The sequence below is a fragment of the Rosa rugosa genome, chromosome 7 (assembly GCF_958449725.1).
Source record: "Rosa rugosa chromosome 7, drRosRugo1.1, whole genome shotgun sequence".
NCBI lineage: Eukaryota > Viridiplantae > Streptophyta > Magnoliopsida > Rosales > Rosaceae > Rosa > Rosa rugosa.
The window spans coordinates 5,899,905-5,924,580 of record NC_084826.1 but is presented as its reverse complement, the minus strand read 5'-3'; the positions used below and the strand labels follow the sequence as shown (position 1 = coordinate 5,924,580).

Sequence of the window (24,676 nt, the reverse complement as noted above, 5' to 3'; positions counted from 1 at the left end):
TAGCAACTATGTACCGATCTTCTGCCACAAGCGATGACGTTATTCCCCAAGGGATCGAAACAAATTATCACCTCGTGCAGAATCATCAAATTATTTTTTGCCCGATCTTTCTTGCAAAGAATCAAAGGAGTGTATCCCCCAATTCCTTGTCGAATGGCATTGAGAATGTCAGCGTAATTAACGATAGGAGGATCCTGGCGAGATTTGGTGGCGCGATGTTAAAAGCATATTGGTAACATTGTAGCGCCTCCACAAAGCGTCGGCTCTGGTGAAATAGTCCGTCTGTTTGAGGTTATTCTCTGAACAAGTGCCGTGCTTGTTATACTCGTACTCCCAAAAGTGCAGGTTGGACAGACCAGTGTAGCTTGGCCATGAGGATGACAGCAATTGAGTTTCGAGATGATTGTGTCGACGCATCTAAAATAGGTACATGCATGATACGTACAAACATATATACGGAGTTAACTTGTGAGAAAATCAATTAACATATGTACGACACACGCATAAAAGGTACGTAAATATATAGATATTTATATGTCTATATATATGTACCTCTCTCATGCTGAACCGAGTTCCAACACAAGCGTCGTTCTGGCCGGAGAAATTAGATGGCCACATACCATGTATCGAGAACAGCTCCGGGAGGGCTGCACCTTGAATGCAAGCTTGGTTATTATGGCAGAACGTTTTAGGCCATTGTTGCACTAGTTGTAGATAGTCATATTTGTTTGCGGCATTAGCAAATGTAGAAATAAGCATAAGAACAATTAGTGTCCTAACTGCTAGGAATGCCATTTGGAAGTCTGGGATAACACTTAAGATTGAGTGGTGCACAGATTGATGATGATCGATAAATGGAGGAGGAGGCTAGCTAGCTAGGTTTATATAAGACAGTGTATGTGCATGAGTGGTGCAAGGATACCTAGTCGTGTTAGACGAGGTAATTAGGGTTTGTCAATACATTAAACGAAATGAAGAACATGTGGCGTTAGTTCCGAGATGTTAACGTCTTCGATCTTTATCAACACATAATGCAAAACGTACGCAAAAACTGTATCTGCATGAATATGGTGTGAGGATACCTAATTGTGTTAGATGGGGCATATATGTAGGGTGTGTCAGTACATTAAACTAGATAAAGAAAGTTCACATCTTCTTTACGTGTGTGTGTGGCGTTAGTTTTGAGATGTTAACGTCTTCCTTAATTATCAACACATAATGAAAAATCAAGAATGTAAGCAAAAACTGTACAGAAATCTATTCAAATTTGAAATTTAGACAAAATATATATTATTTTTATTGAAAAACGAGGTTCCTAAGCATCTCTCACAGTGCTGGAATATCTATTTTGAGGCTTCGATTTTCTTTTCTGCTAGGAAAATTCATTCGCTTTGACCAAAATGCATCGCTACTTAAGCGGTAAGCCTTAAGGCTCTTCCACAGTTCCACCTGATCTTTAGGAACCGCATATTTCATCTAAATATATGACTTTTAAAAGCTAAAAAACAACGAATTTATTTGGTGCTGGAAATTGATGGGGATTGGTTTCTGCAGTGATAATACAATGTCCTCTTTAATTAGAAAACAACGCATATATAGAATCCAAAATACTAAAGAGAAGTGACTATTTATGTCTGTTCATAATGTTCAAGACCGAGTTATGATTTCGACATTCCATGCATTCAGGCAAAGTCGAATGAAAAGGTAGAAAAGATCAGAGTACAACTATTGTGGACAACAAGGGTTGTAATTCCAAAATACAAAATGCTAGCAGCATTTCTTATCTATCAAAGGTGTTGCCTCGCACGACTGAAAATATGTATACCATATAGCAACACCACAAAAAGAATAAACATGTTGTGCACCGGATTGATGTAAAATGGAATACTTTGAATAGAAAGATACTTGATGTTTTTGGTAATCAATGATATTATTAATGTATTATAGCAGAACGTCATCGCTCTTCCAAAATCATAGTGTAATTAATGTAGGGAAGTCACCGTTAAAAAAGTACTCTATGGACTCAAAGTTCAAACACCAATAGCATCACCACAACCACCTATCATCCACACTGCATCACTGTGATTTTGATCCTCAAAATGCAAGCCAAAAGAGCCAAAATGTATAGGAGCTTCTTGACAAATTTGGATATATAACATGCAACAAGCTTTTGCGCTCCTAAGGTTGAATTATTTTATGTATTTTTTTTGCACCCGATTGAATAAAATAAGGGTACAGAGGACTACCTAATTCGAGAACTTTTGTGAAATGAAATGTGTGATAATAACTGAAGCTTTGACACAAGAGCAATGCGGTTTTCATGACCGAATTGATATCGTGTGTTAAACAAGACTATTCGATGCACTTAAATATATTCTCAAGTTGAAGGGAATTTGAATTAGCAAGGTTCCTGAATTCTAGAGTTTGTTAGATAGAAATTAAAATTGTAGATATTGATAATGCTTTCCGTGCTGGTAAGAGTGATCTGGAGTGGTTGCAGGTGTAGTTTCAGTATATACACTAGCTCTCAGTCATTCTTGCTTTTGGTTTATTTTTATAACCTTGTTATACCTAGAATAGCCTACCTAACTAGCAACAATTTGGGAATTGAAAAATCAATGGGATTGCAAGATCTTGTAATCATTATTTCAATAAATTCTTGTTGCGAATCTTTTTTTGCAAAATCTTGTTTTGCTACGAACATAATGAGATAATAATTTTACCACAAAAGAAGGTGAATGTTTTGATATAATGTCACTACATGATTTAGTATTTTTTAGTCAAAATAAAATATGACAAAAGACGGAGAAAGAATTGGAGAAGAGCAAGTTGATCGAGATGCAACAATTAACAGCACTGAATTGGGAGTGGAGGATTGGGAAAAGATATTATGATGAGATGTCTTTCAGTTTCTTTCACTTGGTAAATAAATGAATGCATTATCTCAAATTCATCGGATAGCATTTAGATATATAATAGGTAAGAAGCCCTGTATGCTACGGGTCTGTTAAATGCCTGAATTATATCATATGTTGACATGAATAAGCTAGTAAGCTTAATAAAATAGCAATTACAAACATTGGATATGTTGTATAACCAAGGTTGACAAGTTTTACAGTCGGAATATGATCCGAGTTAACAACATTATTTTGTCTTTATTGAGCACTCCAATTGATGGGCTGGTCAAATATCTCTTTGAATTCAGTTCTTCTGAATTCTGATTACTTAAAACTGTGGGTTGCGGATTCGATATGTTTCAACTATGTCCATAGTTAACCTTGGCACAAACTGCATAACAGAATGCCGTGCATCAATAAAAATTCTGCTTGAAATATTCAACACTACATCCATGTATAAAGCATGAGATGTAATGATCCATGTATAAAGCATGAGATGTAATGACAGACACGTCATTGAGCTATATATAAAATGATATCCCAAAAATTATCAATTAAAGAATATCGCATACACGATATCAAGATGCGTAATTGAATGGTTCCATTCAATGAGATACATCCACATAGATAATAAACACAGCCAAGCAAAAGCTCCAAAAAACTATCATGCATATTTACACAAATCAAAAGCATAGTTATTGTCCTTAGTTAATTTATCATTTGCTCTCAGTTTATATTCCTACGCGAAATGGATGATATATCTGACCACCGGTTGCTAAAAGACATATATTCAACACCTATCTATATTCAACACCTGAAGCTGAGTTGCTAATTAAAAAATATGAATATTCAAAACCTATGCATATAGCATCAGACATCAAACATCTGTACTTGATCGAACTATCGATCACACTCCAAGTGTTGAATGACAATTCATTACTAGCTAGGCTCAACTAGTATAGCGAGAAGCTCAAATATTGAACTAAAACCTAATGAAGGCGGAGTTCAAGAATCTTCTCCCAAGACTGTTGAGTTCTGTCTTCATCGTGACATTTGTACAATGCAAGGCGATCTATGGTGAAATTGAAGCTGGTAATGGCCTCATCCAGAACACTAACTTTTTCTTGAGCTCGTTTCTTCTCTTCATCTGTCAGCTCCCCATAAAGGAGACTCAGATGTAGCATATTACCTGCAGTACAAATCGCAAATCCATGTAATCAGTATTCTTCATGCTTAAATAAATTCAAAATTTTCAGAGGAAGTATCAGCAATGGCAATCTAATAACCTTCATTCTCTTAATGCAAAGCAAATTAACACATAACACGAATTGGCTGCTTCTAAATGTGAGATTGGATATGTTAACTTTGAGAAGAGTACTTACTGTTGGTTGTTAATGGCATATAAACTTAGCCTTAGTTTAACAAGTATTTAGAAATAGTACTTGTAGTGATTAGTGATCACTAGCATTTATGCCTCAGTGAAAAAAAATAATGTCAAATCAAAGAGCAGACACAGAACAACAGCAGAAAGACCCTTATTTTTGTTTGAAATTAAGCTTCCACACCCAAAACTACTCTAACATGTTCCATATTTCAATCAAAATTGAAAAATGAAAATTAAGGTAAACTACAACACCTTTCACACAAAATATGACTATCTTCACCAAAACCTTGACCTATTGTACCAAAAAGATGATCACCTATAACATGTTGTATGTATTGTAAAATTTGCTCCATTATTGATTAGGAAAACACTACTATTCGCTAATAACAAATCTCCAGGTGCAGGCTAAGCATCAATGTTATCTTTCATCAAATCAATAACATCCGTATCTGAGGACAGGTTAAGTCATCTTACTAATGCGTCTGAAAAAGCGCGCGAAAGTTTCAGTTCGTTGCTGCACCTGAGAAAATAAATTAGAAAATCAAACACGTACATTAAATCATAAATCTAAAAATCTAAAATATTTAAACCTAAACCTACTGATCATGTAAAATATGAACAAGTCATAAACTACCTCATGGTCTGGATCAATGAAGAGGTGAACACACTGGTAATAGAAGGGACTGGTGGCGACGTGAGTGACCTTGCAAGGGATGGTACCGATGGCCTGGCAGGCTTGTCTGAAGGTGTTGACGGCGTCTTCCTCCGTCAAAATGATGGACCCTAAAATGGGTATGTGGGGCACGATGATCTCCGGCCCACCGAACTCGGCCCGGAGGCCCTCCGTCACGTTTTTGATCCGACGGGAAACCGGATCGGGCAGAAGGCCCCACGCTACGTACCTGTGAGGTGTTTTGGCGGCGTCTTGGTCTCCGGCTGTGGTTGGTTCTACGTTTGCCATAAGAAGAGAGTTGGTGCAAAAGCCAAAGGTACGTGTACTTGAATGACTGAAATTAAGGGCAGATGATTTCTTTTCAGTCCTATTTTTTTTTTTCTTAGGGTTTTTTATTTTCTTTTCTCTATTGGCTACCTCAAGGTCAGCAATATGGTTTGTGTGATTCAACGAAAAATTGATTTGCTATAGCTAGCACACATTATTGATCATAAGTGGAATCTCAAATTTTACAAAACTTTGAATATCGTAAAATCTCATCCCTCTATTTTCCTTGCTCAAAAGTGCATCGGCAAATGTTTCCATTTCAAATCTTTTTTTTAGACTTTGTGTTAATTTAATCAAACGGGTTATATTTTGAATGGTGGTGGAACCTCTACAATCTACATCTCCTAACTTTAGCAGTAGTAACGCCTAAAAAAAAAAAAAAAAACCTAGAGTATTCGTTTTCTCCTTTGTGCTCGTCCGGCGGCTCACCGCGCCGAGCAGGCTTCTGGCCTCGTCGGAGGGTGGTGAGTGCAGCCGGACGGGTTGTCTGTTGCTGTGATGTGGATCTGTCGTAGGATTGGATCCAGGGCCGGTCCTGACATTGTAGAGGTCTGAGGCGAATAAATAAAATGTGGCCTCATGAATAGTGTTCGATCAACCAAATTTGTTTTATTCAATAATAAAATTTAATTTTCATATAGTATTTTGCTACATCTATATTTATTTTCTTAAATTATATTAGCAACAAAGAAAAGGAATTAAAGGTGATTATACCAAAAGAAACCAAAAAAATAAAAAATAAAAGAGTAGTAAGGTAAACCAGAAAAAAGAATAAAAATAAAAAAAGCAAAGTGAATTGAACAAGCTCAAAAATCGAACTTGGGTGGGGGTGGCTCATAAATGTAAGTCACTAGACTACCTACCAACTGAACTACAACGGCCCATCATGCAACTAGTGCGAAGCAAAATATATAACCTTTGTTGAAATCTATATTTATATATAAAAAAAAAAACTGACGGAGGCCCGCCGGAGGCCGGTGGCCTGAGGCAGCCGCCTCAGTCGGCAGCCCTCAGGGCCGGCCTTGATTGGATCCGGCTATTGGCAGAAGACGACAGATTCAGTGAGATACCATTCCTGGACGGCGCTGCATCGGTGGTGGGTACCTCAGGGCGCCGCTGCAGTTCAAGGCGTCGGTGCATCAGGGGCGGGTCAAGATCAGGTCATAGGACTGGCTGGGGATGGGCAACCTGGGTGGCGGCAAGGGGATCGATCGGTCCTTTTGCTTCGACCCCGATCTCTCAGAATTGCAATTTGGGTTTTTCAACTGAGATTTGCTATGGTTTGGTTGCGAAGGCGGAGTGTTGGTGATCGGGGCCTTGACTCGACGGTGGTCTGCCGGTGTAGGTGGTGCAATGGAGATGGCGGCAGGGTCGGCGTCGCTGTGCAGGGGGAGGCGGTGTTGATGCTACGTTGGGCCTGGGTGGTGGACTGGTGTTTTCTCATTGAGATTTGGGTTGGATGCTGGGCTGGCCAATTCCTTGGGAGTGACTGGGCCGGGGCTTTGAGATTGGGCCTTGGATCTATTTTTAATTCTCATGTTTTTTTATTTTTTAGGTTGTTTTGTTAGTTGGGTTTGGTTGGTTGATAGGTGGAGATCGTGGTGGACAGGGGGCCGCTGGTGGTGGTGCGATGGTGGATCGGGTTTGCCAGGGTGGCGGGTTTGGCTGTTACTATTGTTTTAGGATTTGGTTTTATTTTATTGTTGGTAATATGACACTACTAAAGGTGTGGCAGAGACGATCTTCTCTGTTGCGGTCTCGGGGATCGTTCCTGTTCTGGAGTTAGGTCAGCAGCGGTGGCAAACAGTCTGGCTAGACCATCACCCTTGGCCTTCTAGTGGGTCCTTCCTATCTGGAATCGGGTCCGAGGCGATGGCGTTTTGGAGCAGTGGAGGATGGATGGTGTCGACAATAGGGTGGTGATGGTGTTGGGTTTTCTTTAGTCCCAGGTTTGAACGTCCGGCAACCCCTTTGGTCGAGTTTAGGTCACAACGAGTGTTGGCTTGGTCGATCAAAAGCTGGTCAGGAGGACTCTGGTTGGTGAGTTAGTGTCGACACAAGTGAGTTGTCTAGCTTTAGAGTTCTTACTGGCTGGACGAGAGGTGCGATGTCAAGGATTTACTGCTCCTGCGCTTTTTGTCTTTGTCATACAGTTGTAGTGCTAGTTTAGAGTCAGTATATAGAGTTCCCAGTGGGAAGTCTAGTGGCCATTTCTGCGTAAGAGATGTCGCCCAAAACTCGTTCTAAGCAGTTCATTATTAATGAAGTTCTTATTTGATCAAAAAAAAAAAAAACTTTAGCAGTAGTATGTAAATTGAGTTATGGATCATGCAATATAAGAACACGTTTGTCATCGTAGATATCCTGAGAAATTGTAGAACTCTAGTGCAAGAGAGATTATTACAATATAAGGCTGCTGTAAACAAGCATATATTTTAGATTTTAGGTCGAAGGTTGCATTCAGAAACCATCTCCCAAGATTTTTGAGTTTTATCTTCGAAGTTAACCCTGTACAATTGCATCCGATTTATGGTGAAGCTAATGGTACAAAGTCCCTCATCGACACTCTTCACTATTTCTGCTGCTCTTTTCTTCTCTTCATCTGTAAGATCCCCATAGAACAAGCTCAAATGTGGCATATTAGCTGCGCATCGATCAAAGAACCAGAATAGAAATCCAATTTATTACTCATCTTGATTAAAAAAAAAAAAAAAGAGGATGTTAACCACATATAGTAATGTGATTTTCCATGAAAATTGTTGCAAAGATCTTACCACTATTGCAATACATACGCGCAGCCAAGAGTCCAGTTTCCTGTGTCAACTGAGAACAAAATCAAATTATGTTGTTACCATCGTTTAAAGAATTAATTTACACTAGATGTCATTCTTACTTTCTTGTGATTTTTCAATTATTTCAAAATAAATAAACATTAAATTTAGAGTGCAGAATGACCAACAATTAGCTCAATTACCTGATGATCTGTCTGAAAGACAAGGGAAACACATTGGAAATAGAATTTGCTAGTCTCAAGTTGATCGACTTGACAAACATAGGGGTTTATCTCATTACATGCACCGATGAACTTTTCAATGGCCTCTGAGCGATTGAAGAGAATGGACCCTGCAACAGTGATGTGGGGCTCAACCTCAGGCCCACCAAATTCCTTCCGGAGGGCCTCCATCACCGTTTTGACTCTCTTACAAATGATATCAGGTGGGATCGCCCATACCGCCCACCGATGCAACTTCAGATCGTCTGTGCTGGTAGCCGTGCTTGATTCAGATTGGTTTGCCACAGTGATAATGGTTCAAGTATTCAGTGAAAGAGATCAATGACCGAAATGAAAGAAAGAAAGAAATGAGAGAAGACACAAGAAAGATCAAAAGGGAAAAGCCAATATCGTTAGGAAGTAGTTGATGAAGGTAGAGTTTGTCACGTGTTAGAGCCTCACAAAAGCCTATTTTCTAGACAGTCCTATTCTCTTGCATTCCTAACCAGGAATGCAATTGTCAAATATTAATCATATTAATATGTTTACTCAGATCGTTTATTAGTAATTGATGATGGCAGCCAATTACGTTCATATGTACATGACTACGTATATCATTTATTTGTAATTGATTATCCATAAGGATGTATGAGGATATGGTTGTACTGATCTGCTTAAAGACGTACCTTAGGAGTTTTTACACTAGTGCACCAGAATTCTCTCTTAGACGTACTGCTTTAATCCTCCAACTTGTTCTTTCACTAAAACAGGGGAACGAGTTATAGCTTTATCACGTAGATTTCTTTTGAATTTTCGATCCCATTCATTAAATGTTTGTCATTTGTGCCATTAGATAGAGAACTTGTAATCATTAGACTTGGGACAATATCCAAATCCTAGTGCATCCATGTATCGCCACCAAGCTTCTTTGAGAGAGCCTCCAAATCCCCTTGCTTCCTTGAACCTCCACCAAGTTTCTTGGTCCGGAAGGTATGGCAGGGTGGGAAGAGCTTGAATTCCTCAAGAATTAGCCATAGCTAGACAAATGATCCCATTAAGTGACTCGCCCCTAGTCTCTAGACTCATAAGAAGAGGAATCTTGACATCCTCACAACTAATAAGAACGCTACGCTCATCACGACCATCATTATCTTTATCAATTTGAAAATTAAGGACTGAGAACACCTCTTCAGTCTCGTCAGTGTTGGTGTCCTTATGGACTAAATGCTTCAAAAGAACACAAGTAGAAGTTGAGTGCTTTTTGTGCATGCAATTGGAGAAGTGCTTAGCTACGAACCTGCGACTGATGATTAGGCCATTAGGGCATACTACTTTTTAGAGACGCACTTGAAGCGCATCAGAGTTTTGGGTGGCTGAATTGATAGGATTTGCTCCACCACATCTTCACCAATATTTTTGCCAAACTCTGCCATTTCAGCTATGAACTTCTGGTTCTCCATTTTCTCCTTACAAGACACACACACACAAAATCAATACCAGATCACCCAGGTCAGAATACTACACTGTAAATGTTACACACACACACACACACACATATATTCAGGCAGGGTAAAGTTTAACAATTATAAGACTGCCCAAGACAGACAGAGACAGTGGAAGAAGCGAGCTAGGTCAAGATGGAGAGAGGGACTGAGATAAGCAACATGCAAGTAGGTCAATAACAGTGATAAAATTAGAGGACTGTTTAGGGACAGAAAGGATGGTTGAAACTGCAAGTAGATCAGGCCATCAGGGATTTAAAAAAAAAAATAGAAAAATTAAATAATAAAAGCTTCTATGTTACCTGAGTGCTTAGGGGAAGGAACACTCCAAGAGATAGACAGCAACGAAATGAGAGGCGGCTTGAGAATTGAGACGGAGAATAATCAGCCGGAGTTGCCGTGGATGCCAAATGCTGTTTTCTTATTTCTTTTATATCCTTTTTTGTCTTTTCAACAATAGTAAATGAAAATATTTAGTGAAAAACGCTTCAAGTCTTGAACAGTCGGCAAAAAAAAAATAGAAAATTACATAGTAGCACATGACCAAAGATGTAAACACAGAAAACCCACTTGTAAAAATATTTATACAAATAAGGACATGAGCCCAGGCCCAAAAACTAACTGATGCAAGCATGACTCCCAATTTTAATGTAAAATGACTAAAATGCTCGAGTTTCATCACAATTTACGGGCATTGCCACTAACCCAAAAGGGGAAAACCTAAACCCAACGATACGCCAAAACAAAAACCCCAATTTCGCAGTAGCAGAAACTCCAGCGATAGGGCCAACAACAGTAGCAACTACGATTCAAATCCGTGCTCAGCTCGAATTTGGCTTCAATGGAGGTCGATAAGGTAAGCCTTTACTCCAATTTCGCTGCCTTCGTTTATGTTTCTTCGAATTAGGATGTGAAAAGAGTGAGAGGAGGTTGGAGTAGTAGGAGTAGGAGTAGAATTACTTATTGGGTTGGTTTCGGGTAGTTGGCTTGGATGTGAAAATTTGAGTTGCAATCTTTGAGTTGGGTTTTGGTTTTCAGCTGCATTTGGTAGTTTCAGAGTGGAAATTTGCTTGATTTTGCTATTTTTCTTTCATGGTGGAGATTTCAGTTCTCAAGTTCTGGGTGTTGTTCAGAATTTTGGAAAGAGGGGTACTTGAAGTGGGCAGTGGACTTGTCGGCTGAAAAGAGGTTTATGCGAGTTGGTTTTTGAATCATCTTGATAAATTTGTATGTGGGTGGTTCCTGTTTTGTTTATGTTGTTATGTGTGATGTTGATTTGAATTAGTTTCGTGATGATTTTCATGGATTCTGTTTTCATGTATCATCAGCTGCTTGGAAGTGAATCAGTTTATTGTGTGTGATATTGGAATTGAAGCTTACCTTCGGCTTCTAGTGGAAGGTTACTGAGACTCTAATTCAAGTGTTTATGTAATTAAGATATAAATGTCTGATTTTTGTGATTGAGGATTCTAGATTCTAGATACTTAAATCGGAGGAGTTTCCAATTTTGTGTTGTTTGCTTATTTGTTTAATGTTCATGGATTGGCTTCTTAAGAATTATATGGAACTGTGGGTTTCTGAATGGTTGAATATGCACAAGGTGCAAGTTTATCATTTGAGTTACTGTATTCTTCCTTCTATGGCTACTTAATTTTTCCATGATTGAACTTGAGCTTATTGTGTTTAATGTTTTTGTGCTAGTCATCCATATAGGTCTTTTGGTATGAAGATATTAGTATGAATCTGTGAAAGATCAAATCAACTTGTATTCATTGATTTGCTAGCCCAATAACGATTATACTCTCTCTCTCTCTCTGCCTGCATTAATCTGGTGGGGTGCTATACTCTCTATACTCCCCTCATCAAGGGTAGTATCTAACTTGAAGTGTTTTTGGATTTTTTGCAGTTGCCACGTACTCCGAAACAAATTAGAGAACTTATGCAGGTTGATGGCCTGACGAAACACTACAATAGGCAATTTCAGTTATAATTTGGATGTTATTAGTGTTGTTTTTGGATTACTGTGAATTGATTTCATGGATCTTTATGGCTTTTCTCTTTTGGGTGGGAATGAGTTTTTGGGAATTTTGGATTCTATCTAATTATGGCAATTTCAGTTATAATTTGTTTATTTGTTTAATACTTTTACTGGGTGGGTGTGGTCTTTTGAAAATACAAAGCATCATTTTCATTCCAACCCTGTTTTGGAAATTATTGCCCCCAAAGTTCATTCCAACCCTGTTTTTGAAATTATTTTCATTCTTCAGTCTTTCTAACCATGATAAAAGCTATTCTTGATCTCCTACTATTCAAATTGAATTGATATGCTACTATATAATTTATAGCTTATGTCAATGATATGCTCTGCTACTGTTCAGTGATATGATTTATTATTTGGTTCAATGATATGATCGGCTACTATCAATGATATGATCGACTACTATATAGTTTATAGTTTATGTCAATGATATGCTCTGCTACTGTTCAGTGATATGATTTGTTATTTGGTTCAATGATATGATCGGCTACTATCAATGATATGATTTGCTACTATATAGTTTATAGTTTATGTCAATGATATGCTCTGCTACTGTTCAGTGATATAATTTGTTATTTGGTTCAATGATATGATCGGCTACTATCAATGATATAATCTGCTACTGTTCAAATTGAAATGATATAATTACTCCTGCTTCTGCTATTGCTCCTGCTACTACTCCTGCTCCTGCTCGTGCTACTACTACTGCTCCTGTTACTGGACGAGTATGAGTGCAGTAGCAGGATTAAGCGATGACGAGTGCAGTAGCAGGACAAGAGTACAAGTGCAGTAGCAGAACTGGACGAGTATGAGTGCAGCAAGTGCAGTAGCGAGATTGGACGAGTGCAGTAGCAGGATTAAGCGATGACGAGTGCAGTAGCAGGACAAGCGTACAAGTGCAGTAGCAGGATTGGACGAGTGCAGTAGCAGGATTAGGCGATGATGAGTGCAGTAGCAGAACATGAGTAGCAGAACTGGACACGAGTACAGTGCAGTAGCAGAACTTGACGAGTATGAGTGTAGTAGCAGGATTGGACGAGTGCAATAGTAGGATTAGGCGATGAGATGAGAGTAGTAGGAGAGTGAGGTCTGAGATTCTTTCTCTTAGCAACGTGTAGAAGAAAGATTTTTTTTTTTTTTTTTTTGCTTTTGAGAAGTAACATAAATGGATTATTCTAAAAAAAAAAAAGTAATATAAACAGATTATTCTCAGAAAAAAAAAAAAAAGTAGCATAAAGGGATTATTCTCAGAAAAAGAAAAAAAGTAATATAAAGGGATTAGAAGTCAAAATGAGTAGTTAAGGGGGAAAAAAAAGTAACATAAACGGATTATTCTCAAGGAAAAAAAAAGTAACATAAAATGATTATTCTCGAAAAAAAAATAATAATATAAAGGGATTAGAAGTCAAAAGGAGTAGTTAAGGGTAAAAAAGTAAATTAACTCATGACATGTGGCAAGTAGAGAGCAGATTGTCCTTATTTGTAAGATTTAATCCTTATAAAGGGATTACAAGTCAAAATAAGTAGTTAAGGATAAAAAAGTAAATTAACTCATGACATGTGGCAAGTGGAGAGCATATTGTCCTTAAATGTAAACTTTTGTCCTTAAATGTTCAAAACCAAATGTTGTGGAGTTTTTTGTGTTTTGAAATCCTATCAAGAGGGTATATGTAGTTTGCTAAAAAAAAAAATAATAATAAAATTAATGACATGACGCCAAATTTTGTTTTACTTTCCCAAATTCCCTGATCCTTGCTCTGACGACCTGAACATTTTTCTCTCTTCCTCTGCAACCTAAGGTACATGCGCTGACGCTAAATATGCTTTTCAAATGCTGATTTTGTTTGGGTGAAGAGAAAGTGACATATAACAGACTCAACGTACAGTGTAAAGAAACAAGCTCACATATATATATATATATATATATATATATATATATATATATATATATCGTTGTTTTTATTATGAATCCCAATTCTAACCTATGTTATTCGGCTAAGATTTATGTTTGTTCATTTTATAATGAAATAATTTGCATCCGATCGATTCCATGTCTTTTAGTTTGTGCAAACTGAATGGAATTTATCATAATTAAAGTATTCTTCTAGATTTTATTTTTATTTTTATGTTTTTGCTATCTTGCGTTCGATACCAGGAAGAAGAAATGACAACAGATGGACACTTTATTGAAGTTGTATTGATGAGAATGTCATGCTCTTGTCACTGTTTGGTATGAGTTTTGGTTGTGCAATTGCAGAAAAAGCAAATTTTATTGCCTTTATATATCACTAGTTAATTTTGGTGGAAGAATTGGAGATGGTTTCTTGCTTGATATTATAGGTTTGAAGGTCATAGTTTCTTGAATTAAGAAATGTCATCTGATCAAGGTTTGGATGTGAGATGATTGGGATGAAAGTCCAAAATTAGGCATGCATGTAATGGATCATATAGCTTCTAGAGAATGTGATCTGGAGTTTGACTTGGAAAGTGGTGAGACTGAATCCAGCAGTGAAGAAGATGGAAGTGAAGAGTCCGGTTCCCATGGTAAACATTTCAATAAATTATTGAATAGGGGAAGAAGTGGATACTTGTGTATTGAAGGATCAATAACAGCTAATGATGTTGTAGAAAGCAATAAGGTATCAAATATTGATGAGACTAGGAATGTGATAGAAGGAGGAATTGAGAAGAGAATGGTGGATAAACAGAAAATGAAAGGCTCTGAGAAGCATCCCAAGCCACCTAGGCCTCCTACTGGTCCATCATTACATGCAGCCGATATAGAGTTGGTTAAAGAAATTTCAAAGCATACTAGGTTGCGGCGTGCAAGGAGAGAAAGACTGAAAGCATTGAAGAATATGAAAACTGATAGAAGTCATAGAACATCATCAGCAAATATCAACTTTTTGGCAATAATCATCACAGCTATCTTCTTCTTTGTGATAATCTTCCAAGGTATTTGTTGTATGCCTGCAGTGACTCTGCTTACGTGTTTTGATATATTTGTCACTATCTCTTACATCGTAGAGTGAAGAATGATTCATGACCTTTCAGTCTCAATTGTTGGACTACTTCAGTTGAGCCAATTTTATTTAGATTTTGATCATGGAAGTTCTAGTTGTTAGTGAATTTGAATAAGCACTATGGGTAGCAGTACTTCTGTAACTTTTCATACCTGAGTAAGGCTATATGAGAAATGGAGACAAGCTATGGTACCTACCATTATGAGAACAAAAATTTGAACAAAAATTTACAAATATTTGAACCAAAATTACAACATTGAGAACAAAATTTATCATATTCATTTACACTATTTACAACATTGAGAACAAAAATTACAACATTGACAACGAATTTGTTCAAAACTTGTAAAAGTGTCGTAAGAGGTGTAATTACCATTATTAGAACAAAAGATTACACAAAGTAGGACTCAAATTACAATTTTGAGAACAAATTTGTTCTCACTTTGTAAGTGTGGGTATGGGATACATACCAGCACACTAGAATTTCCCTGAGAAATGACTGTAGTTTGGTATAAGCTGCAGAACAATAACACTATCATTTTCTTCTTCAATAAGATCAATATTCTTGTGTGGTTCGGGTGTTACACCAACAAAATCCAGTTTACATCCTAATATATCTTTGAGGATTGCTTTGTATTTTCAGTTACAGAAATTCTTGAAATGTCATGTAATGTATTTTCAGTTACAGAAATTCTTGAAATGTCATGTAATGTAACTTCAACGTAATGCTCAATTTAAGGATTCAGTATACATGCTCAAGAGCATTTTATTCATTACTTTTAGTATTTTAGAAGATACATATCAGATCAGAAGGGAGTGGTGACCTTGCCAATTAGGAAGCTAAGGTAATATACAAGAAAATAAATGGGTTGATGTGGTGTGCTCCTTGGATATCAGGGGTTGGTGGTAGATTTGTGCTAAATTACAAAAGGTCCCTTAATTGAATCTTCTTTGAGTTTGATTGTTAACAGTTAACACATGCGCGCCTACACTTTGATGAGTACCATGATTGTTTGATGTGTATGTTTCATGTTGGATCTCAGGAGTTTTGGGTGCTCGTGTATGATTCAAGTGTTCCCATGATTCCATAGTTTTGGGATGCAAGTTAAAGAGCTCATCTGCGTGCAAGTGAACCTCTAGCCAGGCTGATCCATGTTTCCTAGGTTTAGTGCTATTTCATTTCCAATTTCTGATGCAGAATAGTGTGTTCAGCTCTATTATTTCCACACATTTGGTTATTTTGACTAGTAATATCTTTCGTTTTGTCTTGCAGGTATGAATAAGGGCAAAGTGCACAGATACAAAACGAGCTCTTTTTTTAAAATCATATATAGTACTGCTGTTATATTCCAAGTTCAATGTTGGATTACCTCCAGTATGTGCAATGAGGCATCCCAAGCCGTTATATTCAGTGTTCAATGCTGGATTGCCTCCAGTATGTTCTCCTCGTCCTACTCGTACATATATTTTTCTCTCTCTCAAAAATAAAAATATTCAATGTTGTTTTCACCAAGCCAGTAAGCAGGTTCAGCTTTTTTACTTTGTAAAAGCATTCTGCACCCGGGTTCATAATCTACTCTTCCAAATCGTAGTTGAAAGACAGCCTAGAGTTTTGTTGTTTATGCTTCCTGCTCCATCTTGCTTGGCTCCATATCAACTTTTACACCTGTAACATCATTGACTTGATGAATTAAAAGTACTTGTGCATATATCAGCAAGGTTTATTTCTAGTCTTGATTTGATCGAATGTGTTAGGCATGACAGGGGAGAGGGATGCAGGGGGCCAGTGCCAACTGCCAAGTAAATACACACAGCTGCTACTAACTCAGTAACTCATATGTCATATTGGTAAGAGAGTGTGGTATATGTGAAGGCTATCTTACCAATATGTCATATATATGGCTTGGCTTCTTTATTATCTAATTATTTATATGTATGCAGTTAGACATACACGTACTTATGTAGAAGTTTCAATAGAAGTATGGCAATAGTACTCAAAGTACACTCTGAAACCCAATATAAAACTATGTTTCATATGACCTCAACCTACAAACGATACCAATACCTTCTTTCTGTAGCCGGCAGCCCTATCTTATGATCTCAGTTGCTGCAAAGCCTCCCCTTCAAATTCGGTCATTACTGTACACGGGATGTGACGAGGAAATTCTGGTGCTTCGTTGCAGTGCATTGGATCTGGTACGTGTCCCATATAATTGATCACGTTTAGTAATTTTTCCTTAAATTTCCAAAGAATTATCATGTCTTAATTTAATTGACTCCAATTTGGTTAGCGCATTCTAGAGCAAGTTCCTAGGAGGTATGTATTGATACATTAATGGTAGTCTAACTCTGTAAATCAGTAGAGTAGCATCACGCAGAGCTAAACAATCTCAAAGTGGTTTAGTAGTACTGCTTGAAGCTAGTCTAAAATTTAGAGCTGTGAATACGTAGTGGCTTAATATCCCTACCAACTTCCCCTTCGAACTTATAATTAGTTTGAGCCTCTCAAGACTAAGTTTATTCAGAATCATAGTAGCAATTAGCAAAGAGACTCAACATTCCAGGTATTTTGAGTTCATCATTGATTACAACAAACACATTGAACGGAGGGCTGGGAATCTAGTCCATATTATTATTAACCACATTGGATTTTCATGAATAATCTGGTCCAAATATGTATATAAATGTTTTCTTTTAGTACGTATATGGTAGTGGAAAGTCAATATTTCCTTGATGCCATTTCTTCAGAAAAAGTAGTGTCAATTTTCATTTTGATCAAGTCCAGTCAAAAGGTCTCCTTAAATTTATGAGTTCCGTTAGATGCAGTCTAAACTCATTCATTTAATTTCATTTTGATCTAGTCCAGTCTAAAGGTTAAGTCCCAGTCCTAAACTCATCATCATAAGAATACATAAATAGTGTCTTTTTATTACAAATTATGTGGTACTACGAACATAATTAAGTAGTGCTTCCAGATTTAAAAGCAAACACTAAAACTGAAGCATATATGCTGAATGTACGACTTGTTACCAATAAGATAGAAAGTATAAGAATCATGGATTACATAATACTTGATCTCGAGTAGTCAAACATTTCCCAACAGTAGCTCTCTGAACATTTATCTGCCAAAAACCAACCCCTAGCCAAGATTATTGCACCGATGAATTATTGAGCAACCACGTTTGTAAGGGTTCCGATTGCCGTTAGGAGAACAACCTGGGTGTAGTCTTGCAAAAGGCAGGTTGCAAGGGCCAGGGAGTCCAGGGTTAATCCTTCTAGCTTCGAACGCCACCATGCTAACAAGAAGTACTAGACAAAAGATCAGCGATTTCGTATTTGACAATCCCATGATCTTTGTTGGCTTCTTAAGTAAATGTTATTTGTGTCTTCTGTATTTGTTCGAGAGATTGAATATTTATATGAATTTTGGCTGCGGCTTTTGAAATGGAATTATGGGTGCAAAAAAAGTTTGTTTTTGCGGTTTATTTTGTTTCTTCCTATTTGATCGATCAATTATGTTATGATCAAATTGATTTCTTAATCAGGTTAACAACAGCTTAGATTAGGCAGTTTACATAATAGATTTATTGCCCTGATATTCTAACCATTTTTCGAGCTTTAGTTGTTTACACAAATTAAGTTGTACTAATTACCTGAACTAGAACTAAGCTTGTTTTGCAATAAATTAAGTACTAATGATATAGATAAATTGCATGCTATAGTGTAATATACCAACAATTAGTTGGCATATTTGAATCAACCGTATATAGTTGGCCTATACTAGAGGTGGGTATAGTGTAACCCACCCTATACCCAACTTGTGATCCTTGCTTAATTAATTAACTCATACTAATCAGGGCTTTCCAAGATTGAAGGCATGCTTGACAAGGTAGTCATTGCAGACATAAGATGAAGAGTAATCTCAAAAGGTGGATGTCGATCTATATATTAAGCACTGACAAGTTAAATGGGGGCTGTGAAAGTGCATGGGGCAAGGAGCAAGTAACTTGTGAATTGTGATGGAGTCTAGCAGCAAGAGATGAATGAGATAGCTGGAATATATCACATGAAAGGGTGGAACACAATCACATATATAGTAGATGGTGTAAAAGGGTAAGAGATTGATGGAGGGTTAGAGGTGGAGTCTGAAAGAAAAGAATAATGAGGGAATATGTACATTGATATATGCTCTCATAATGGTAAAACCCCAGCTGGTGATTATGGTGGTTTAGGCAGACCTAATAAGGTGTGATGATACTGATCAGAATACTAATAGTAGCTTGAAACAAGGAACTTCATTTGCATTGATCAAGTTCAATGAATAATCGATTGGTTCTATTTATGAGTTTAGGCTGGTGATTATGCTAGGCTACACCCATTATGATTATTAATGAAGCCTTGAAATATATCTTATGAGTTTAAGCTGGTGATTATGCTAGGCTACACACATTCATGCTAGGCTTCATCAACAATCATAATGGGTGTAGCCTAGCTAGCATGAATTTCTTGATAAGTACCATAGAACAAAACCAATTGAAACCTTCATGATTCTTTAACAAGTACTTGTAGAATGTGATGCAGTAAAATTTAACCACAATGTTTCTATAATCCGGTCTTATATATCCTAGTGTTTATGATCTGCAAGGGAATTGAAGACTTGAGTTGGGCTAACAATAACAAAATATCGTGTGTGAGAATGTGGCTGAACGAAAGATTATATGCCAAGATACAGAGTGATAGCAATAACTGTTTTAGGAATATATAAGAGAGTATTATTGATGCTAAAATACAGAGTAGAAGTCTCCCTTCATTGCAAAACAGAGTAGTAGTAGACTAGTAGTGTTTAGGTATCATTCTGAAAGCAAAGTAGAAAGGAATGTAGAACTTGTTGGCAACAAGATAGAAAGTAACAAATTATGGATCATTAAACTTGATCTCTTTGTAGGCAAACATTTCCCAACAGTAGCTCTCTGATCATTGATCTGCAAAAACCCAACCCCTAGCCAAGATTATCGCACCGATGAATTATTGAGCAACCACGTTTGTAAGGGTTCTGATTGCCGTTAGGAGAACAACTCGGGTGTAGTCTTGCAAAAGGCAGGTCGCAAGGATCAGGGAGTCCAAGGATAATCCTTCTAGCTTCAACCCCATGGTTCAACGCCGCCATGCTAACAAGAAGTACTAGACAGAAGATCAAAGATTTCGTGTTTGACAATCCCATGATCTTTGTTGACCTCTTAAGTGAATGTTATCAATCTGTATCTTATTCTTTATTTGTTTGAGAGATCAGATATTTATATGAGATTTGGATTATGGGTGCAAGGGAGTTTGTTATTTTTACAGTTTATTTTGTTTCTTCCTATTTGATCAGTTATGTTATGACCAGATTGGTTTCTTGATGAAATAGCTTAGAAACCATTAATTTGGCAGTTTACATAACAATCTGATTGCTCGTTTTAAAACAAAGAAACAAACTGATTGCTTTGATTGTCTTCTCTAACTATTTTAGCCGTTGGTATAACACAAAGTTGCAGTAAATAACTAAATACCTATTCTAATGTTGTTTTCCAATCAAGTTGTATGGATAAAATTGCAATAGCCTACACCCAAACAATTGGAATATTTGAATATAGTTATCCTAGCGGTCGCTATAGCAGTATAGCCTATACCCAGCCATCCAGCCGTCAGTTGTTACCACAGTTGGTAAAAAAACAGAATATGTATAATACAAAAAAAATACGTACATCTATTATTCGGACAACTTTATCTAATAATTCGTTAAAAAGTTGTATTATTGATGGGGTTTTTAACAATATATAAGAGTATTATTAATGCAGAATAACAGAATATATAACATAATGTACCATGCAACAGGGTCAAGTTGTTTCCAGTTGTTTGATTTTAATTAGTATTGATACGTTCAGTATTCAACAATAACACTGCAGGGGCCTATTACCAAATCTTGATACCTTAGAATAAAACCAATTGAAACCTTCATTGTTTTGAACTCCATATATAGTAGTATACCTACGATCCAGTCTGCGAAAAACTTTTCCAGTATTTGGTACTGTAGTTAATATTAAACGAACAAAAGTGATATATCAGACACCAGGTTGTCCAAAACCAAGCACATGCAATATCTCACTTTTGAGTTTTGTCTAAGACTCAAAGCCAAAGGTTTGCAGATAGCAAATATATATTTTTTCTATTGATATAATGGTTTGATTTCATACATTGGCCACACTAGTTTCTATATTTCATGGAACTTACAACTTTCTTACTGATCCGTTTTTTTTTTTTTTTTTTTTTTTGTATTACACACAACATGTACACATCATTATAAGTATATACCTACAATAATAGTAGGCTACGATTCGCTTGCAATGGGGCATTACGCAGTGGGGTAAGAGGCTTCCATGGCAATACCACACAGACCTTCCGGTGCAGCAACATCTCTTTGCATTCTTATGTAACCTTCTTCACCCCATTGTGCACCCCATGAGTTCTTTACCAACCAGTACTTTGTCCCATCAGCACTCACACCATAACCAACAGCGGTAACACCATGGTCTAGACCAGTTCCACATGTTCCTGTGAAAACACCACTTGAATAGAACTGGAAGTCGGATCCACTAGCATCAATAGCAACAGAGATAGGTTGATTAGCCACGGCCTTAAGAAGGGCACTTTCGCTGTTTGCAGGCACATCTTTGTGGCCAGTTATTGTGGCTGCATGACCTGCTTCCTTCTTGGCATTGCATGTACCATCCGCAGCAGTGTAGGGATAATTAGCCTCGGTATTAATACCATGATTTTGAATAACGAACTGAAAGGCATCGTCCATAAGGCCACCTGCACAGCCTTGGTCTACACCTTTGACATCACAGTCTACAAGCTCTTGCTCAGACAAAGAGATTAGTTTACCAGTTGTAAGTTGAGTGATTCCTTCCATAGCTCCCACTGCCGAGAATGCCCAACAACTTCCTGTACGTATACATTTAAGAAATTTGTAGCAGTAAGAATAGAGTTAATTCGCATCATGTACAACTTTTTTTTTTTTTTTTTGTAGATGGAAAATAATCTTATGACAAAAAAGGAGAGAGACAATAGTGTGTTACATACCACATTGGCCTTGGTCCTTGATGGGAGTTACAGCTCCCTTCTTTCTCCAGTCCATTGTAGTTGGCACAGTAGCATTTTCATACTTGAAAGTAGTGGTCTTCGTCTTTGTGGAACATTCATGTGCCTTGAATCGATTTCTTGAGGCAGTGAACTCTTCATTTGTAAGGTCTGCAAATTGGTTCAGACTCAATTTGTAAAGTTTGTTTCCATTGTTGTTGGAAGATTCTATGAATGCCTCATTCTCCTTGAATATCTTGAAGCGGTCCTCCTTCTCCTTGATATCATTATATGCACGTCCATAACGAGCTATCCATTGCTCATACCTCCCATAAGCTAATGCATCTTGGAGACTACGAGAGGTGGCTTCCGAAGACCATGCTCCCAACATGAGGATTAAGGCCAAGCAGATACATTTGCTCTGGTTGGTGAACTCCATTGTAGGCTAGGATTTGAAAGTTGATGAATATGAGGTGGTGTAGTGAAATGGTAAGACTACTCAGACTGTTTATATACAGAAGGTAATGGCCTCTGTTAATAATATCTCCGTGCCCCAAAATACGGTCTGCAATGTCCTTGTATAATATCTCCCTCCCCCAGAAAACGTTCTGATATGGACCTGCTGTAAGATTAATATATAGTTCATATGACTATTGTTCTAATTTAATGCTTGTCTTGCTGAACCCCCTATTGTCTATGTCCTTATGTGCATAGTGGCCGGCTAATTAATTTAAATAAAGACCGAAGCTTCTTCCACCCACCCAAGTGGGTGCCCACCTGGGATCTTTAACAGCGCGTGTAAACACGCTCTGTTAGGATTTATGTTTCCGTTAATCGTCTGAGCCGTTGATCAAAATATAATATGTCGTCTATACCCAAGTCTTCTACCTGTTAAGAAGTCTCCCGACCCGTTCTCTTGACCCACGGAGCAACGACTGTGACCCGACTGTATCTCCCTCATTCAATTTTCCGGCGACTCGGTCACCATTGGCGGTGCTCTTGTGCTCCGGTAACGGCCACGCTTTCTTCTATTTCCTTACTTTTCATAGATACAGCAATCGAAATGAATTGAAACATCAGTTATTTATTTCCTCTTGCTTTGTCTCTGTTCCCCTCTCTGGAGCTCCTCATTCTCAGACCCAAATAAAACTCTTCTCATTTTCTCCCTCAAAATCAAAACCAAAAATCGTTGTCATTCGATCGAGCTGAATCTGGTTTTGGAGAAGGCTTATTAATACCAAAGAAAAAGATATTTAAATTCTAGAGCACCAAGCAATTATGACTGGATTTCCATTTTTCCACGCCATACAAATTCACATCAAGCAGAAGACCATTGTCCAGTGTTAAGTAATCAAACAACAACAAAAGACCTTGGGATTATGACTGAAAAAAGGAGGTTGAAAAACTATAACTTCCAGGTCAATCTCATCTAATTAGGTGCAGACAAATTCGAAACAGTTGAATAGGTGCAGACAAATTCGAAACGTACAGTTGAATCTAATCCAATTGATGATTGAAAGTTTGAAACGCTAAATTGCTTGGCTGCGCAAGAAATTTTTGGGTAGGTTTGCAGGCGGCAACGGTGATTATATGCCGACTTCCTCATCAATTAACACGATCGAAATATAGTTCCTAAACCCATATATTCTAAATCAAACACGATCTGTTTCTTGTTCGGCTACTTCTTGATTCCGGCGATGAGGCAGTGTAGTCGACGACCTCGACGATGAAGGCCTTGCGGCCGGCGTAGCGGCCGTGGAGGAGGATCACCGCATTGGTTGGCCCCAGACACTTCACCTTGCAGGCGGCTCTCTCTTGGGTTCTTCCGAAGCTCTCGCTGCTCACGCTTGGATTCACCCAAAATACGAAGATGATGAAAAGCAAGGAAGAAGAAACAGAGACGATTTAATTGTGTGGTTCATTTACCCATCCATTCGTTTTTTACTTCATTGATTCAAGAGTTTTTTCGCCAACACTCTTTGAAACCGTGATTGTATCTCCGTCTATTAACTAACGACTGATCTAATGGCGTACATTGGCTAGTCGCGTAAGGAGCGCCAGATCTCTTGACAACACATGGGGTGACCACCCACCTGGGTGGGTGGAAGAATTTTCGCATAAAGACAGCCTAATAACCAAAAGAATGGATTTGGCTTATATTGAGATAGACATAAGTCACAAGAAGTCTATAACTAATTAATTAGTTTTTTTTTTTTTGATGCGAAGTCTATAACTAATTAGCTAATTGAACATGTAGTGTACTCTGATTCAAATTGAAGTCAATGTCTTTTAAAATTAACTATAAAAAATGTCTCAACATCATTTAGAATTTTGAAGCACGTACCAAGCAAACTACTAATATAAAACCATATTGAGCAAACTAATATGGTATTTCATAATTAGTTACGCATAGCAACCTCAGAAAAGCACAAGTAGTGATGAGAAGCTTCAACAAAAGATAAAATCTTTATAATAAAGCAAGAACTAGGCGCATTCCAAGTTCTGTCATAGATCGAGCCTTTGTTTTTTTTTCCTTTTTTTCTCTACTATCAAAACAGTAATTGTAGAGTTGCAGAATTTGATGCACTAAAATTTAACCTATGTGCAGTTTATTATCAAAGTTTTAAATGATCTGCAGGGGAACTGAAGTTGGGAAAACCAAACCAATGACCACAATTAATTTTGTTATGTGAGAATGTGGCTGAACAAGAGATTACATGC

At 37.5% G+C, this 24,676-nt stretch overlaps 3 protein-coding genes and 1 long non-coding RNA gene across 4 annotated transcripts; 1 reads left to right on the top strand and 3 right to left on the bottom strand.

Annotated features, from left to right (window-relative positions):
* Window positions 1-3,712: 3,712 nt before the first annotated feature.
* Window positions 3,713-5,275, bottom strand: LOC133719832 (cyclic phosphodiesterase-like). The gene is made up of 3 exons (XM_062146017.1): window positions 4,916-5,275; window positions 4,756-4,801; window positions 3,713-4,086 (listed from the first exon to the last, which is right to left on the bottom strand). The coding sequence occupies exons 1-3, from the start codon at window positions 5,240-5,242 to the stop codon at window positions 3,887-3,889; spliced, it is 573 nt and encodes a 190-aa protein (XP_062002001.1). The 5' UTR covers window positions 5,243-5,275; the 3' UTR covers window positions 3,713-3,886.
* Window positions 5,276-7,615: 2,340 nt separating this feature from the next.
* Window positions 7,616-8,675, bottom strand: LOC133719695 (cyclic phosphodiesterase-like). The gene is made up of 3 exons (XM_062145865.1): window positions 8,256-8,675; window positions 8,056-8,104; window positions 7,616-7,925 (listed from the first exon to the last, which is right to left on the bottom strand). Exons 1-3 carry the CDS (start codon window positions 8,463-8,465, stop codon window positions 7,717-7,719), a joined length of 468 nt encoding a protein of 155 aa, XP_062001849.1. The 5' UTR covers window positions 8,466-8,675; the 3' UTR covers window positions 7,616-7,716.
* Window positions 8,676-13,533: 4,858 nt separating this feature from the next.
* LOC133723436 (uncharacterized) lies at window positions 13,534-17,454 on the top strand. Its single transcript, XR_009853004.1, has 4 exons — window positions 13,534-13,612; window positions 13,969-14,768; window positions 15,880-15,999; window positions 16,110-17,454. It is a non-coding gene; the product is annotated as an uncharacterized LOC133723436 (long non-coding RNA).
* A 3,560-nt stretch (window positions 17,455-21,014) lies between these two features.
* LOC133719922 (senescence-specific cysteine protease SAG39-like) lies at window positions 21,015-23,910 on the bottom strand. The gene is made up of 2 exons (XM_062146116.1): window positions 21,959-23,910; window positions 21,015-21,820 (listed from the first exon to the last, which is right to left on the bottom strand). Exons 1-2 carry the CDS (start codon window positions 22,392-22,394, stop codon window positions 21,228-21,230), a joined length of 1,029 nt encoding a protein of 342 aa, XP_062002100.1. The 5' UTR covers window positions 22,395-23,910; the 3' UTR covers window positions 21,015-21,227.
* Between the last annotated feature and the right edge of the window lie 766 nt (window positions 23,911-24,676).

Excerpts from the sequence above, each read along its gene's own strand:
- LOC133719832 (XM_062146017.1), bottom strand. The coding sequence starts at position 5,242 with ATGGCAAACGTAGAACCAACCACAGCCGGAGACCAAGACGCCGCCAAA. Across the intron at positions 4,802-4,915 it reads TCATTGATCCAGACCATGAG|GTGCAGCAACGAACTGAAAC; the intron begins GTAGTTTATGAC and ends TTATTTTCTCAG. Across the intron at positions 4,087-4,755 it reads GCGCTTTTTCAGACGCATTA|GTAATATGCTACATCTGAGT; the intron begins GTAAGATGACTT and ends TTTGTACTGCAG.
- LOC133719695 (XM_062145865.1), bottom strand. The coding sequence starts at position 8,465 with ATGGAGGCCCTCCGGAAGGAATTTGGTGGGCCTGAGGTTGAGCCCCAC. Across the intron at positions 8,105-8,255 it reads TCTTTCAGACAGATCATCAG|TTGACACAGGAAACTGGACT; the intron begins GTAATTGAGCTA and ends TTTTGTTCTCAG. Across the intron at positions 7,926-8,055 it reads GCGTATGTATTGCAATAGTG|CTAATATGCCACATTTGAGC; the intron begins GTAAGATCTTTG and ends ATCGATGCGCAG.
- LOC133719922 (XM_062146116.1), bottom strand. The coding sequence starts at position 22,394 with ATGGAGTTCACCAACCAGAGCAAATGTATCTGCTTGGCCTTAATCCTC. Across the intron at positions 21,821-21,958 it reads CAAGGACCAAGGCCAATGTG|GAAGTTGTTGGGCATTCTCG; the intron begins GTATGTAACACA and ends GTATACGTACAG.